At 37.7% G+C, this 17,840-nt stretch overlaps 1 protein-coding gene across 1 annotated transcript in view; it reads right to left on the bottom strand.

Annotated features, from left to right (window-relative positions):
* The window catches only part of LOC117328018 (SPARC-like), a 28,717-nt gene extending 11,317 nt beyond the window's left edge, over positions 1–17,400 (bottom strand). The window contains exons 1-2 of the mRNA XM_033885332.1: positions 17,190–17,400; positions 12,794–12,859 (exon numbers count right to left, since the gene is read on the bottom strand). Of these exons, the coding sequence (XP_033741223.1) occupies positions 12,794–12,850 (57 nt within the window). The 5' untranslated portion in view covers positions 12,851–12,859; positions 17,190–17,400. The remainder of the gene's footprint in view (positions 1–12,793; positions 12,860–17,189) is intronic.
* Positions 17,401–17,840: the final 440 nt, after the last annotated feature.

The following is a 17,840-nucleotide window of genomic DNA, read 5'->3' as shown; positions in this document are numbered from 1 at the left end:
TATCGCTATATCTTGGAAACTACAGGATGGATATTCTCAAACTTCATATGTAGGTTTCTCTCGGTCCGTTTTTTTTTTTTTTTTTGTATCCATTTAATTTTGAGTCTGATCCAGAAAACAAAATGGCTGCCAGTTGGCCATCTTGGATTTTTAAAATTGAAGATTGTTATTGCTTTTACTTGAAGAACTGGGAGGATTTTTCTCAAACATCGCTGGTAGGTTCCCCCAGTTGTTCAGAATTAAACAATTAAACAAGGAGTCAGCTGACCAAAGGTCAAGGTTGTGGTGTCAAATGTCAAATTTTGTATCGTTTAAATGATAAACATTTTGTGATGACATGATTAATCAAAGATGTGCAGAATTAAACAAGGACACAATTGACCAAACGTTAAGGTCATGGTGTAGAAGTCGAGCCCTCTGGATCAGAGGCCAAGGTCACATTTTTTATGTTATCACTTATTACCATTTTGTTATGAGATCATGAACCATAGTTGGTTGGAATATAAAAAAGTTCTTTTGCAAAATAACATGGTCACTGGGTTGAAGGTCACGGTCCAGTTTTGTATCCTTCATTAACGTAAAACTTTATGAAGAAAACGTTGGTTGGAATTAAACAAAACATCAACTGTCCATAGATCAAGGTCACTGGGTCAAAAGTAAAGGACATTTGGTTGAAAAGTAAGTGGTATAGGAGTGATGTTATGGCAAAATCATGCAGAAAAAAATTATGATTTTTTCGCATTTCATCATTTTGTGGACTTAACTTTTTTAGCCCCAAAATCCACTTTAAAGTTTTTGGGGTAAGTTTCTGGAAAGCTTGTAAGTCCAAAAGTATACACCTCACACCATTCTCATTTGGTGTATACATTCAATAGAGGTGTAGGAGTGATGTTATAGCAAAATCATGCAGAAAAAAATTGTGACTTTTGGAGTTTACATTTTGTGGACTTAACTTTTTTGACACCAAAACTCACTTTAAAGTTTTTGGGTAAGTTCAAAAGTATGAACCTCACACCCTTCTTATTTGGTATTTGGTATTTGGTTTATACATTCATAAGAGGTCCAGGAGTGATGTTATGGCAAAATCATGCAGAAAAAAATTGTGATTTATTTTTGGCATTTAACCATTTAGTGGACTTAATTTGTTTGGCACCAAAACCCACTTTAAAGATTTTGGGGGTTAGTTAGTTGTCCACACCCTTCTTATTTGGTTTATACATCCATTAGAGGTCTAGGAGCGATATTATGTGGCATACAATTTCAAAATGACATGCTTCTACATACTGTACATAAAAAATGAATGCATACACTGTAGTGTGATTGCTGCCGCCGGTGAGCTTTCGCAATCATTGATTGCACTTTTTAGGATTAAAATGAAACAAATCAAATCAAACAAAATAGTTTTAATGGTGTTCTAATTCAATTTTTAGTTTAATCTAGAAAGCAAAATCGCGGAAAGTTAAAATTGTGTGTTAAGATTTCTAATTAACACAAAAAAAGTTCTTCTTAGATATCTCTAAATATCATATGTTGGTTCCCCTTGTATCCAGCTTCATATGACGCCTAGTTGTGCTTATTTGATTTTGAGTCTGATCCAGAAAGCAACACTGCTGACAATTGAAGTTTAGCATTACTATTTCTAATTCACAGAAAATTGTTCCGTAAGATGTCACTTAAATTTCATTTGTCGGCTTCTTTATGTGTAGGCTTCCATGTAATCAGATCATTAAAGTAGAGAAAAGATCATACATAGAACAAAAAAAGATCATACATACAACAAATAAAGATCATACATACAACAAATAAAGATCATACATAGAACAAATAAAGATCATACATAAAACAAATAAAGATCATACATAGAACAAATAAAGATCATAAATAAAACAAATAAAGATCATACATAGAACAAATAAAGATCATACATACAACAAATAAAGATCATACATACAACAAATACAGATCATACATACAACAAATAAAGATCATACATACAACAAATAAAGATCATACATACAACAAATAAAGATCATACATAGAACAAATAAAGATCATACATAGAACAATTAAAAATCATACATAGAACAAATAAAGACCATACATACAACAAATAAAGATCATACATAGAACAATTAAAAATCATACATAGAACAAATAAAGACCATACATACAACAAATAAAGATCATACATACAACAAATAAAGATCATACATAGAACAAATAAAATCATACATAGAACAAATAAAGATCATACATAGAACAAATAAAGATCATACATAGAACAAATAAAGATCATACATAGAACAAATAAAGATCATACATAGAACAAATAAAGATCATACATAGAACAAATAAAGATCATACATAGAACAAATACAGATCATACATAAAACAAATAAAGATCATACATAGAACAAATAAAGATCATACATAGAACAATTAAAAATCATACATAGAACAATTAAAAATCATACATAGAACAAATAAAGACCATACATACAACAAATAAAGATCATACATACAACAAATAAAGATCATACATACAACAAATAAAGATCATACATAGAACAAATAAAGATCATACATAGAACAAATAAAGATCATACATAAAACAAATAAAGATCATACATAGAACAAATAAAGATCATAAATAAAACAAATAAAGATCATACATAGAACAAATAAAGATCATACATACAACAAATAAAGATCATACATACAACAAATACAGATCATACATACAACAAATAAAGATCATACATACAACAAATAAAGATCATACATACAACAAATAAAGATCATACATACAACAAATAAAGATCATACATAGAACAATTAAAAATCATACATAGAACAAATAAAGACCATACATACAACAAATAAAGATCATACATAGAACAATTAAAAATCATACATAGAACAAATAAAGACCATACATACAACAAATAAAGATCATACATACAACAAATAAAGATCATACATACAACAAATAAAGATCATACATACAACAAATAAAGATCATACATACAACAAATAAAGATCATACATACAACAAATAAAGATCATACATACAACAAATAAAGATCATAAGAACATACATCAAACAAATAAAGATCATACATAGAACAAATACAGATCATACATAAAACAAATAAAGATCATACATAGAACAAATAAAGATCATACATAGAACAAATAAAGATCATACATAGAACAAATACAGATCATACATAGAACAAATACAGATCATACATAGAACAAATAAAGATCATACATAGAACAAATACAGATCATACATAAAACAAATACAGATCATACATACAACAAATAAAGATCATAAATAAAACAAATAAAGATCACACATAGAACAAATAAAGATCATACATACAACAAATACAGATCATACATAGAACAAATAAAGATCATACATAGAACAAATAAAGATCATACATAGAACAAATAAAGATCATACATACAACAAATAAAGATCATAAATAAAACAAATAAAGATCACACATAGAACAAATAAAGATCATACATAGAACAAATACAGATCATACATAGAACAAATAAAGATCATACATACAACAAATAAAGATCATACATAGAACAAATACAGATCATACATAGAACAAATAAAGAGCATACATACAACAAATAAAGATCATACATGGAACAAATAAAGATCATACATAGAACAAATACAGATCATACATAGAACAAATAAAGATTATACATAGAACAAATAAAGATCATACATAGAACAAATAAAGATCACACATAGAACAAATAAAGATCATACATAGAACAAATAAAGATCATACATACAACAAATAAAGATCATACATAGAACAAATAAAGATCATACATACAACAAATAAAGATCATAAATAAAACAAATAAAGATCACACATAGAACAAATAAAGATCATACATAGAACAAATAAAGATCATACATAAAACAAATAAAGATCATTCAATTTTAGGCGCCAAGATCCTTTTTGGATCTCTTGTTCGATACTTGTTGAAATGTATGTGTATGATTGGAATGTTTTTGTGACACTTTTGTATTTTAAATGTTCTCACTCGAGGGATAATGCTTTCATTCGATCAAATAACACCATCCTTTTATACATCAAGTTTCAAACTTTGGGCCATTGACCCATACATAGATCGGTCTGTTCCAACGGTAGGCACGTGCTCTTTAGCACAACTGATGGACAACGTCTATGGTCAGTTGTCAGTGGTCAGTCTTTGGTGACAATGACAATGATAATTGTTTATTCTCGAAAACAGTACAGTACAGAGAATGTGAACATTAACAAATGGATAATAATGATACAAGGTAAAACAGGATGGACATCAGTATTGTGAATTAATCATCTCATTTTGAACACTTATTGTTATCGCTATTTCTTCAGGAGTAATTTTTTGAGCCCAGAGCAAAATATTCTTCCTCATACAAATGTAGACCGTTGAACTACATAACATTGAAGGCAAAATATTAGTATTTAAAACATACATGAATGGACAAAACCTAACACGATATAAAGCTGTGTTAAAGAAAAACATCCGAGTTACTGTAGAAAGTGGTGGTGTGCCATGTAGATTGCTGACCATGCAGATGTTCCGCCAGCCGCTACTCGGTATTAAGTTGACACCCTCCTCGGTCAAGTATATACATGTTCTATGCATCATTTGCAATTTGGCTTCAGTCCACGTGTAAACACGTTGCTACGGTAAAGCACGGTCCGGATAGATTAGACTGATTGTCGAACGTTTTTGTTTTCGTTATTTAAAAGTTAATTTGGACAATGTTCGTCCGACGTTTATATAGTATCATAAACATTATAAGCAATGAACATCAGTGAAACTGTTTATAAAATGGTGATAGCATCTAAAGTTACACAGTGACGTGTTTACATATTTGTAACATACATGTGTAGCCGCTAATGGATCTGTGATAATTGACCTTCACCGCGCGGTACCAAGTTCGTGTTAAATCTCGGATAGCATGTGCTGTTCGGTCAGTCAAATTAACGTTCTGACCTATGTTGGTTCACTTGAATGCTGACTGTTCTGTAGCACAGAATGTTCCTCTTTCAGCTGTCGGAAATGTAATGCAAGTATGTCGGTAAATAGTATGAAAAACAGGCTTGTTCCTGTCGAATTTCTAGAGTCCATGGGAGATTCACGCCACTTGAATCAAGTTTTAGACGTGTGTCGTTATATTTTACAAAAAGAAAAAAAAATCCGGTTGTATATTTCCAAACCTACTTGAGTGTATTACTAAGGCCGTACAGCTTAATGCCATTGAGACAGACCAGTCTGTGATTAATGTTACGAGCAGGAACTTAGACAAGACTTCCCTTTTAATTTATGTCTGCCTTGTTTCAGAAAGGTTTTACCGGAAGTGAACTAATGTGCGTGATAGCGGAAGCACGAACTATTTCTGTGATACTTACACTCTGTAAAAACGGTCATACGGCCGTAAATTTCACAGATAGTTACACTTTTCTCAAATAAGGAGCGGTATTGTTTCATGATTTTAAAATAGTGATGATGAAGCAGAGGAACGGTTGAGGAAATACTTCATAGGAAATGCCTTTATGATGCTGGCAAGATTCCTGAGTCAACATCCATACCACTCGTTGTATTGTTCCACTCAAACCGACATTAAAAGATGATAGGTTTGAATTGAAAAAGGCCACTATATTTGTATAGCTGAAATATGTACAATTAGAAAAGGAATTCCAATGATCTTTCGAAATCTCAAATATTTATGTTAGTGTACTAATTACATCCTGACGATGGAATGTGTTTGATAAATATTTATCAGTTAATCCATGAATGTGAACGAGTTTGTCTGCGTCCGACCATCAGAGAGCGGTATCTACTAATATCGGGCCCGGAAAGGACGCTGTCAAGTAGCTTATACTTCAATTACTACACTAACAACATACCGAACTTAAAATGTAACCGTGAATCCTCCAAGACGTTGTATGTTAATTTATTTTCGATTCATGGTGAACTGTTACGTCGTACTACCAACTGGTTGTATGTTTATGTCCCCCGGTATACCGCCCTTAGTTGGATGGGGTTCTGGAATCGTTGGATTCAATAGGGGAGAATTCGTTCAATCTACGTTAGAGTATCGATGTGTTTCTGCCATTATCCCATCATTACACCAGCACACTGATACTACCAACTACTTAAATGTTTTATCAGAACAACTGAACACTCCACTTCCGCTATCAATTGGTTCGAAGCCTAATGTTACCCCCAGAAATTGAACACGTCTGCACGTCATCTTTCAAAGCTATACTATATGTTTTTCTTTTGTTTTTTTGTTTGTTTGTTTGTTTGTTTTTTCAATTTTCATTGTTCCTTTTTCACATAAAAACAATCTCTTAAAGCCGAATCCATTACAATATGTCATCAGTCTGTTAATTTCCCTACTTATTGATATAGATGATACACTGGGTCCTGACTCATCGAGATGGCTAATCGACAAGTGAACGTTTATATGCAATTTGTGGTGCAAGGTTTCATTGTCTTTGAAAATTAACTGTCAATATAACTTCTAAACATAAACAAATCGTCTAAATCAATACGCATCCCTCCTATTATTTATGTTAGACATAGCAAGTGTTCTTTTTTCTGTGAACATTCACACTTTCAGTTGCAGGCGTGTCTGCGTCATCACCTACACCGTCGTGATAGAATGGTCTATCTACACCGTCGTGGTAGAATGGTCTATCTACACCGTCGTGGTAGAATGGTTTATCTACACCGTCGTGGTAGAATGGTCTATCTACACGTCGTGGTAGAATGGTCTATATACACGTCGTGGTAGAATGGTTTATCTACACCGTCGTGGTAGAATGGTCTATCTACACCGTCGTGGTAGAATGGTCTATCTACACCGTCGTGGTAGAATGGTCTATCTACACCGTCGTGGTAGAATGGTCTATCTACACCGTCGTGGTAGAATGGTCTATATACACGTCGTGGTAGAATGGTCTATCTACACCGTCGTGGTAGAATGGTCTATCTACACCGTCGTGGTAGAATGGTCTATCTACACGTCGTGGTAGAATGGTCTATCTCTACACCGTCGTGGTAGAATGGTCTATCTACACCGTCGTGGTAGAATGGTCTATCTACACGTCGTGGTAGAATGGTCTATCTACACGTCGTGGTAGAATGGTCTATCTACACCGTCGTGGTAGAATGGTCTATCTCTACACCGTCGTGGTAGAATGGTCTATCTACACCGTCGTGGTAGAATTGTCTATCTACACCGTCGTGGTAGAATGGTCTATCTACACGTCGTGGTAGAATGGTCTATCTACACCGTCGTGGTAGAATGGTCTATCTACACCGTCGTGGTAGAATGGTCTATCTACACGTCGTGGTAGAATGGTCTATCTACACCGTTGTGGTAGAATGGTCTATATACACCGTCGTGGTAGAATTGTCTATCTACACCGTCGTGGTAGAATGGTCTATCTACACCGTCGTGGTAGAATGGTCTATCTCTACACCGTCGTGGTAGAATGGTCTATCTACACCGTCGTGGTAGAATGGTCTATCAACACGTCGTGGTAGAATGGTCTATCTCTACACGTCGTGGTAGAATGGTCTATCTACACCGTCGTGGTAGAATGGTCTATATACACCGTCGTGGTAGAATGGTCTATCTACACCGTCGTGGTAGAATTGTCTATCTACACCGTCGTGGTAGAATGGTCTATCTACACCGTCGTGGTAGAATGGTCTATCTCTACACCGTCGTGGTAGAATGGTCTATCTACACCGTCGTGGTAGAATGGTCTATCTCTACACCGTCGTGGTAGAATTGTCTATCTACACCGTCGTGGTAGAATGGTCTATCTACACCGTCGTGGTAGAATGGTCTATCTCTACACCGTCGTGGTAGAATTGTCTATCTACACCGTCGTGGTAGAATTGTCTATCTACACCGTCGTGGTAGAATGGTCTATATACACCGTCGTGGTAGAATGGTCTATCTACACGTCGTGGTAGAATGGTCTATCTACACCGTCGTGGTAGAATGGCCTATCTACACCGTCGTGGTAGAATGGTCTATCTACACGTCGTGGTAGAATGGTCTATCTACACCGTCGTGGTAGACTGGTCTATCTACACGTCGTGGTAGAATTGTCTATCTACACCGTCGTGGTAGAATGGTCTATCTACACCGTCGTGGTAGAATGGTCTATCTACACCGTCGTGGTAGAATGGTATATCTCTACACGTCGTGGTAGAATGGTCTATCTACACCGTCGTGGTAGAATGGTCTATCTACACCGTCGTGGTAGAATGGTCTATCTACACGTCGTGGTAGAATGGTCTATCTACACCGTCATGGTAGAATGGTCTATCTACACCGTCGTGGCAGAATGGTCTATCTACACCGTCGTGGTAGAATGGTCTATCTACACCGTCGTGTTAGAATGGTCTATCTACACGTCGTGGTAGAATGGTCTATCTACACGTCGTGGTAGAATGGTCTATCTACACCGTCGTGGTAGAATGGTCTATCTACACCGTCGTGGTAGAATGGTCTATCTACACCGTCGTGGTAGAATGGTTTATCTACACCGTCGTGGTAGAATGGTTTATCTACACGTCGTGGTAGAATGGTCTATCTACACCGTCGTGGTAGAATGGTCTATCTACACCGTCGTGGTAGAATGGTCTATCTACACGTCGTGGTAGAATGGTCTATCTACACCGTCGTGGTAGAATGGTTTATCTACACCGTCGTGGTAGAATGGTCTATCTACACCGTCGTGGTAGAATGGTTTATCTACACCGTCGTGGTAGAATGGTTTATCTACACCGTCGTGGTAGAATGGTCTATCTACACCGTCGTGGTAGAATGGTCTATCTACACCGTCGTGGTAGAATGGTCTATCTACACGTCGTGGTAGAATGGTCTATCTACACCGTCGTGGTAGAATGGTTTATCTACACCGTCGTGGTAGAATGGTTTATCTACACCGTCGTGGTAGAATGGTCTATCTACACCGTCGTGGTAGAATGGTTTATCTACACCGTCGTGGTAGAATGGTCTATCTACACCGTCGTGGTAGAATGGTCTATCTACACCGTCGTGGTAGAATGGTCTATCTACACGTCGTGGTAGAATGGTCTATATACACCGTCGTGGTAGAATGGTCTATCTACACCGTCGTGGTAGAATTGTCTATCTACACCGTCGTGGTAGAATGGTCTATCTACACCGTCGTGGTAGAATGGTCTATATACACCGTCGTGGTAGAATGGTCTATCTACACCGTCGTGGTAGAATTGTCTATCTACACCGTCGTGGTAGAATGGTCTATCTACACGTCGTGGTAGAATGGTCTATCTACACGTCGTGGTAGAATGGTCTATCTACACGTCGTGGTAGAATTGTCTATCTACACCGTCGTGGTAGAATGGTCTATCTCTACACCGTCGTGGTAGAATGGTCTATCTACACCGTCGTGGTAGAATGGTCTATCAACACGTCGTGGTAGAATGGTCTATCTCTACACGTCGTGGTAGAATGGTCTATCTACACCGTCGTGGTAGAATGGTCTATATACACCGTCGTGGTAGAATGGTCTATCTACACCGTCGTGGTAGAATTGTCTATCTACACCGTCGTGGTAGAATGGTCTATCTACACCGTCGTGGTAGAATGGTCTATCTCTACACCGTCGTGGTAGAATGGTCTATCTACACCGTCGTGGTAGAATGGTCTATCTACACGTCGTGGTAGAATGGTCTATCTACACGTCGTGGTAGAATGGTCTATCTACACGTCGTGGTAGAATGGTCTATATACACCGTCGTGGCAGAATGGTCTATCTACACGTCGTGGTAGAATGGTCTATCTCTACACCGTCGTGGTAGAATGGTCTATCTACACCGTCGTGGTAGAATGGTCTATCTACACCGTCGTGGTAGAATGGTCTATCTACACGTCGCGGTAGAATGGTCTATCTACACGTCGTGGTAGACTGGTCTATCTACACCGTCGTGGTAGAATGGTCTATCTCTACACCGTCGTGGTAGAATGGTCTATCTCTACACCGTCGTGGTAGAATGGTCTATCTCTACACCGTCGTGGTAGAATGGTCTATCTACACGTCGTGGTAGAATGGTCTATCTACACGTCGTGGTAGAATGGTCTATCTACATGTCGTGGTAGAATGGTCTATCTACACCGTCGTGGTAGAATGGTCTATCTACACGTCGTGGTAGAATGGTCTATCTACACGTCGTGGTAGAATGGTCTATCTCTACACCGTCGTGGTAGAATGGTCTATCTCTACACCGTCGTGGTAGAATGGTCTATCTACACCGTCGTGGTAGAATGGTCTATCTCTACACCGTCGTGGTAGAATGGTCTATCTACACCGTCGTGGTAGAATGGTCTATCTACACCGTCGTGGTAGAATGGTCTATCTACACCCTCGTGGTAGAATGGTCTATCTACACCGTCGTGGTAGAATGGTCTTACTACACCGTCGTGGTAGAATGGTCTATCTACACCGTCGTGGTAGAATGGTCTATCTACACGTCGTGGTAGAATGGTCTATCTACACCGTCGTGGTAGAATGGTCTATCTACACCGTCGTGGTAGAATGGTCTATCTACACGTCGTGGTAGAATGGTCTATCTACACCGTCGTGGTAGAATGGTCTATCTACATGTCGTGGTAGAATGGTCTATCTACACGTCGTGGTAGAATGGTCTATCTACACCGTCGTGGTAGAATGGTCTATCTACACGTCGTGGTAGAATGGTCTATCTACACCGTCGTGGTAGAATGGTCTATCTACACCGTCGTGGTAGAATGGTCTATCTACACGTCGTGGTAGAATGGTCTATCTACACCGTCGTGGTAGAATGGTCTATCTACATGTCGTGGTAGAATGGTCTATCTACACCGTCGTGGTAGAATGGTCTATCTACACCGTCGTGGTAGAATGGTCTATCTCTACACTACCACAATACCCCGTGTTATTCAACTCACAGACCATCAGTTAATCATTACAGCTGCTGATTAACAATCTGTTTATACCACACGTGGTATAAACTCTGTACGCATTTTGATTGGCTAACACGGTGAACTTTGACCCAAGCTGCAATTGTTAGTGACGTCATCAATAATCTAATGACGTCACATCACCGGGTCCCGGACGTCACCGGTACACTTTATTTGCATACGCGAAATTATACTTGGCCACGTTTCCCTTTGATTCAAGCCGATATTATTGTGGTAGAAACAGGTCACACGACTCGAAATTGTTGGATATGGAATTTATTTCACATGAGTAAGTTATTTTTTAAAAGTTGCAAAAAACACTCGCTAAAGCTCGTGTCTTTTGTAACTTTTAAAAAATAACTTACTCGTGTGAAATAAATTCCATATCCAACAACCACTCTTTGTGTAACCTCTATATCTACACCGTCGTGGTAGAATAGTATATCTACACCGTCTTGGTAGAATGGTCTATATACACCGTCGTGGTAGAATGGTCTATCTACACCGTCGTGGTAGAATGGTCTATATACACCGTCGTGGTAGAATGGTCTATCTACACCGTCGTGGTAGAATAGTCTATCTACACGTCGTGGTAGAATGGTCTATCTCTACACGTCGTGGTAGAATGGTCTATCTCTACACCGTCGTGGTAGAATGGTCTATCTACACGTCGTGGTAGAATGGTCTATCTACACCGTCGTGGTAGAATGGTCTATCTACACGTCGTGGTAGAATGGTCTATCTACACCATCGTGGTAGAATGGTCTATCTACACGTCGTGGTAGAATTGTCTATCTACACCGTCGTGGTAGAATGGTCTATCTACACCGTCGTGGTAGAATGGTCTATCTACACCGTCGTGGTAGAATGGTCTATCTACACGTCGTGGTAGAATGGTCTATATACACGTCGTGGTAGAATGGTCTATCAACACCGTCGTGGTAGAATGGTCTATCTACACCGTCGTGGTAGAATGGTCTATATACAAGTCGTGGTAGAATGGTCTATCTCTACACCGTCGTGGTAGAATGGTCTATCTACACCGTCGTGGTAGAATGGTCTATCTACACGTCGTGGTAGAATGGTCTATATACACGTCGTGGTAGAATGGTCTATCTACACCGTCGTGGTAGAATGGTCTATCTACACGTCGTGGTAGAATTGTCTATCTACACCGTCGTGGTAGAATGGTCTATCTACACGTCGTGGTAGAATGGTCTATCTCTACACCGTCGTGGTAGAATGATTTATCTACACGTCGTGGTAGAATGGTCTATCTACACCGTCGTGGTAGAAGAATGGTCTATCTACACCGTCGTGGTAGAATGGTTTATCTACACCGTCGTGGTAGAATGGTCTATATACACCGTCGTGGTAGAATGGTCTATCTACACCGTCGTGGTAGAATGGTCTATCTCTACACCGTCGTGGTAGAATGGTCTATCTACACCGTCGTGGTAGAATGGTCTATCTACACGTCGTGGTAGAATGGTCTATCTACACCGTCGTGGTAGAATGGTCTATCTACATCGTGGTAGACTGGTCTATCCCACTACACAAACCTGAGACGACTTTGGTTGGGTATGAGGCGACTTATGTGAATTCCCAGCATTGGTCGATTAAATGAGCATTTAACCCAATTGACCTACACTAAAGAAACTATTCAGTTAAGGACAATATACATGTATAAGTTGACCTGTGTAATCACCATTATCTGTATCTTACCTTGATGACGGCGCATGTGGCCAGTAGGAGAAGAATCAGTGTCGACAGAACCTTCATGGCTGTTACCTAAAAAAATCAAAATAGTTTCTTAAAGTGTATTTAACTAAAATCAACTAATACACGCCAAAGGCTTTAAATGACCACCGTCCGGGGATGGCCGACATCTTAGCCAGGCCTGACTATAGTCCTGGCGATCGTTTCTGACATCCACTTCCTGGAATGAAATCAATGTGTGGATGAAAATCATTTATCTTACTCACTCAGAGATGTTAAAGTAACACTTTAAACTTTTTCCACTTAAAAAATAGAAGAAGAGAAGAGCTGGAAAACAATAACTAACACATATTGTCGAAACTTTATTTTCTTTCAAAAGTCAGATGTCAAAAATATGTTAAATATCCGTGCTGTTTTAAGTAAGAAGCAGCTGATGAATTTACCTCCCCCAGAAACATTAACTGATGGACAGTGTTTTGGCTGTTCCATCTGCCCACCTATTAGCCCCATCAACAGATACGCGTGTTCTCCGAGGTTTGTAATACAACGTCACTGACACACCTGAGGTGGATTGTGACGTCATGTTTACAAAGACACAAGTCTAAGTGTTTCAGTTGGTTTGCATTAAAATACATGTTTAATTTTTGACTGCTTTTAAATCCAAATTATTGAAGGGAGATACAATCTAGACCATTACAATGTGTGGTTGAATTATTTTTATTCAATTGGAATTGAATGGTTTGCTATATAAAAGACCATGCCAGGAAGAGCTATATTTATAACTTGTTTTATTTATAACTTTGTGCATTGCAGTCGTCGGAATTGATGTGAGGGATCTTACAAGGGAAAATTTGATCACTTTAGAAGGTATAATTGTCTTGTCCAAGATTGTTACTTTATCAACCGCCTCCATCAAACACAACTGTTTTCTATTATTTTTTTTTCTTAAGAACAAGTAATTCTTCTCAGAATATCAACTAATTTACTTGACTTAAATTGTATGTTACTTAATGAATCTTTAATACATTAATTGATTTTATTATTTTAAATCAATGGATATTTGATTTTATTATATTAGTGATGTAATATGATTAATTAATGATCATTTTATTCATTAGCTCATCATTGTCGTTTATCATTTTGTAGGTTATACAATAGTGGATACTAGAGTGTTAATATTCTGTAGTGTCGAATCACTGGTATCATATGTCACTGCATCAGTTTAAAGTCCAGCAAAATTTCTTCAGAATTGCAACACCAATTAATGTCAACATCATTCTCGTATTCAACATCGTGTCATTTCTCAGGGCATGCCTGTCTCTTAGTTGCTTTATATTGTAATTATTGGAGGGAAAGGAATGGGTGAAACCTTGAAGTTAAGGTTGGGCTTGATAACGTAATGATTACAAGTGGTAATATACATGGGATTGGTGGCCAGCTCCCTTGATGAATCTGATTCTCTGGACCAGCTCCATGTAGAGTAGAGTATGATTCAACACCAGTAGAAAACAAACGGTCGCCTATAATTAAGGTGACGTGGAGCTATCCACTCATCCAGTAGGATATACTAGTAAACTCTTACACATCACTTCTCGTGACATCAGACACGTGAGCTAATGACTGGGGTTTATAAACAAAGTCAACAGTGTATCGGTAGTTATTTGCTTTGTTAGTGGTTCGTCAGTTTGCGAGGCTGGTCGCTTGGTTTGGCACGATTCCGTGTTACATTTGCCAGAACCAGGGAGACCGAGTAGGTATTTAATTGCTGTAGGTGTTTTCTCTGATGGAGCCTGACAGCTGTCCGCTTCCATATTGTCTATCCCAGTACGTACTTGCCACCCTCCCCTCCTTCACCCTCGGTCCTGGGGCGACGGCCCATTCTCCTCAACCTCATCGCAATTTTCCATCATGACGTTTACATGTACTGGCATTTTCAGAATGGCAAAGGTACCCGCTACCAATTGACATAAAAACGGACAGATCTTTAGGACCGTAACAAACATCTCCAGCGATGGCCAATATTGAATCAACAATGTTGATATACAACGGGGATCGGGCACACGTTTTCCAACTTATAAAGCTAAAGATTACCCAACAAGAGTATGCAACACATACATATTAATACAAGATCGGATTAGAATTAAATACAGCGATCTTATTTTCTGGAAATGGGAGTTTAAGAAGAGTAGTGATAGGATGTTAAGCAGAGTGAAAGGGGGGGGGGGGGGGGGGGATGTGGAAGTCTCTTGTTAAAAAAATCCTAATTATTCTTCATAAATTGTGAACTAAAGTGTAAATGAATTACAATTTATTTTACAATTTATGAAGAATAATTAGAATTGTTTTAACAAGAAAGTTTTAAAATATAGATTTAGACAGAGTGAGTGATCTCGACATTTGTTGACATTACTTTTCCATACTATCATCTGTCCAACGTTCATCATATCTCCCGCCATGTTTGTTTTCACCGGTGTCTTTCCTTGTGATATCTACTCACATTGTATAGCGACTTATTATGGTGAATTGCATAGAAAATAAGAGCACAGAACGATTATACGATTTCAGAATTATTTTGAATAAGAAATACACATATACTGTGATACAGGGTAATGACAACCTAATCACACCCCGTCGTCATCAATTCATTAGCCTGTCTATGGGTAAACAAACCCGGGGAATATAGACGTGGTTAAGGTTTGTAACTTTTCTTGTCATTTCACTGGCTATAACTCTTTCGGGATTTTATCCACATTATATAAACAAATTATGATATACTGAACGTGATACCAATTAATACCTATCTACATTTATCTCTTGGCATTATCTTTTTAGAGGTCACAATTCGCACCAACTTGTCCAACATTTTGAACATTACACTAACACTTTTGTTTGGTCTATAAGTACTGTTTGGACGCGTTATTTTGGGGGATTTTAGATTATCACGGACGAGGAACATAGCTGAAGCGAGTCCGAGACTCCAGAAACTTTGGGATTATGAGAAACTAAAACATCGCTGACATGGTATCGTAATTACTTTAACATCGTTATACGATTGGTTATACAACATATTTGACAACGTTTTGTAAACTGAGGGCTTTCAGAACTTTTCATTTCGTGAAACATGCTATATAAGATAATTCGGAGCTTCCTTTGGATGTCAGCTATGTTTTAAAAGGGTGTTCTGTGTATATGTTTGTAAAGAGTATATCGAGGGAAATAGTAAAACGTGTACTCCTGTGCTGATTGAATAATTAATAAAATAAACGAAAAATCAACGATACAAATTTATCATGCGACAACTATCCGAGTTTATGATTTGTGTTGAAATTAATCGTGTTGTAACGATTGTAATTAAGTTGTTCTACAGGCAACCCTGAAATCCGTGCCTCTCAATAAACAGAAAATAACAAAAATATTTTGAATTAAAATAAAATAATTTAAAAAAAAAGCACAATTATGGTTGATAATGTTATTTAATATGCTTTTGTTTGTGTAGTTTGATACAATTTATCATAAAACTAGAAGCAAAGGAAAGCAGAACTCAACTGTCGAGCGTGCAATGTTGATTTTTAACACTTAAGAGGGGGCACAAATTGCAATCACGTGCGCATTGAATTATTAATAGCATCGTCTAGGATGAGGTACATTTATTAGCGGTTATTGCGGTCTTTGAGGAAGGTCTGCCCATTTCTTAAATCTACCTGTCTGTTTTAACAAGTTATTCTCGGTATCATGGTGTCTGCTACAAAGTATCTCAGTGGTTTGCGCCTATGAAATCTTCGTTACATGATTGCAAAAGAAGTGGTTTGGAATACCATTCCATGTAACAATCATAATGGCTGGCATTAAGTTGGATTACGAGAGCCAATGTGGATTGGAATATTGCCACGCAGAGGTCCCTCGTGTCCACAGCTAAGTCCAATTAGTGCATTTGTATATGTTCCAGAGGTTTCAAAAACAATGCGTCTAAGATAAGCGACTTGACCCGTTCTTGGCCAGCAAACCTTTTAGTCTCTCACGGACATGGTGTATAGTGTCGGACGTTCGAGATAGGGGGATGCAAATCTTAAAATGACCGACATCAGTTAAGTCCGTCTGTCCATATATTATAACACAAACTCTAACGAAAATGTCTATCATAATTGACTGAATCCATTAAAAAAGATGATAAATAAAAAACAAAAACAAAAAAAAAGAAAACAAAAAAAAACCCACACAAAGTTTAAATTAAAATCAATTAAAATTATATGTGTCCCTGTGTATTTGAAGATGTTGTTAAGTTATAAAGTGTTGACATTATGTGTGTATTCGTTCGTTTAGTAGTATTATGAATTATTTTTTTTACTTATTTTGTGTATCGAAATAACTAAATAACCAACAGAGTAGAAAAAGAAAGTCTTACCTCAAAAGAACTCCCAGTGTGAACACAGTTGAAAGAATCACTACACTTCAGACAAGTTGACCGCACAACACAGTACGGAAATGATTCCGCTCAAACATATAAACCCTCTATAGTGGCAAGGAGAGACCTGACTCACGACTGCCCTAAACCCACCACTTGTCGGCCACCAGTACGCGCTGCAGAGTGCATTGGTAACACGAGACCAGACCGACGCACACAAAAAGTACGCGCGCAAGCTCAGTTATGCTTCCGCCATGGCTATGTTCACGTACAAATCGTTTTCTTAATTATAATTTAATACCTATCTTGATATTTTTGATGGTGGCGAACTGATTTCGGTCCAACAACATCCGTTGCCAAATGTTTCAGGTCAGACTGGGGTTGTATACAGATAACTTCGAGACGTTGCGTCATTTTAGTAAGAGGCAGGCGTGTTCAATAATATTATTTTCCGACTAGCTTCAACGAATTTCATAATGTGTACATTTGTATTTCATCTATATTACAATTAATTACATTTTATGTATACCTTCAGAATTGCAAAATTTGTCGAATCAACCAAGAATATTGGCCTCATTTAAAGGTGTATAAGTCTCTGATGAGCGAGGATAGTTTTGTGTATTAACGTATTTTAATCGGGTTCAGTCTATA

This window comes from Pecten maximus, chromosome 1 (genome assembly GCF_902652985.1).
Source record: "Pecten maximus chromosome 1, xPecMax1.1, whole genome shotgun sequence".
NCBI classification, from domain to species: Eukaryota; Metazoa; Mollusca; class Bivalvia; order Pectinida; family Pectinidae; genus Pecten; species Pecten maximus.
The sequence above is the reverse complement of the archived record's forward strand: the minus strand, read 5'-3'. Positions and strand labels throughout refer to the sequence as shown.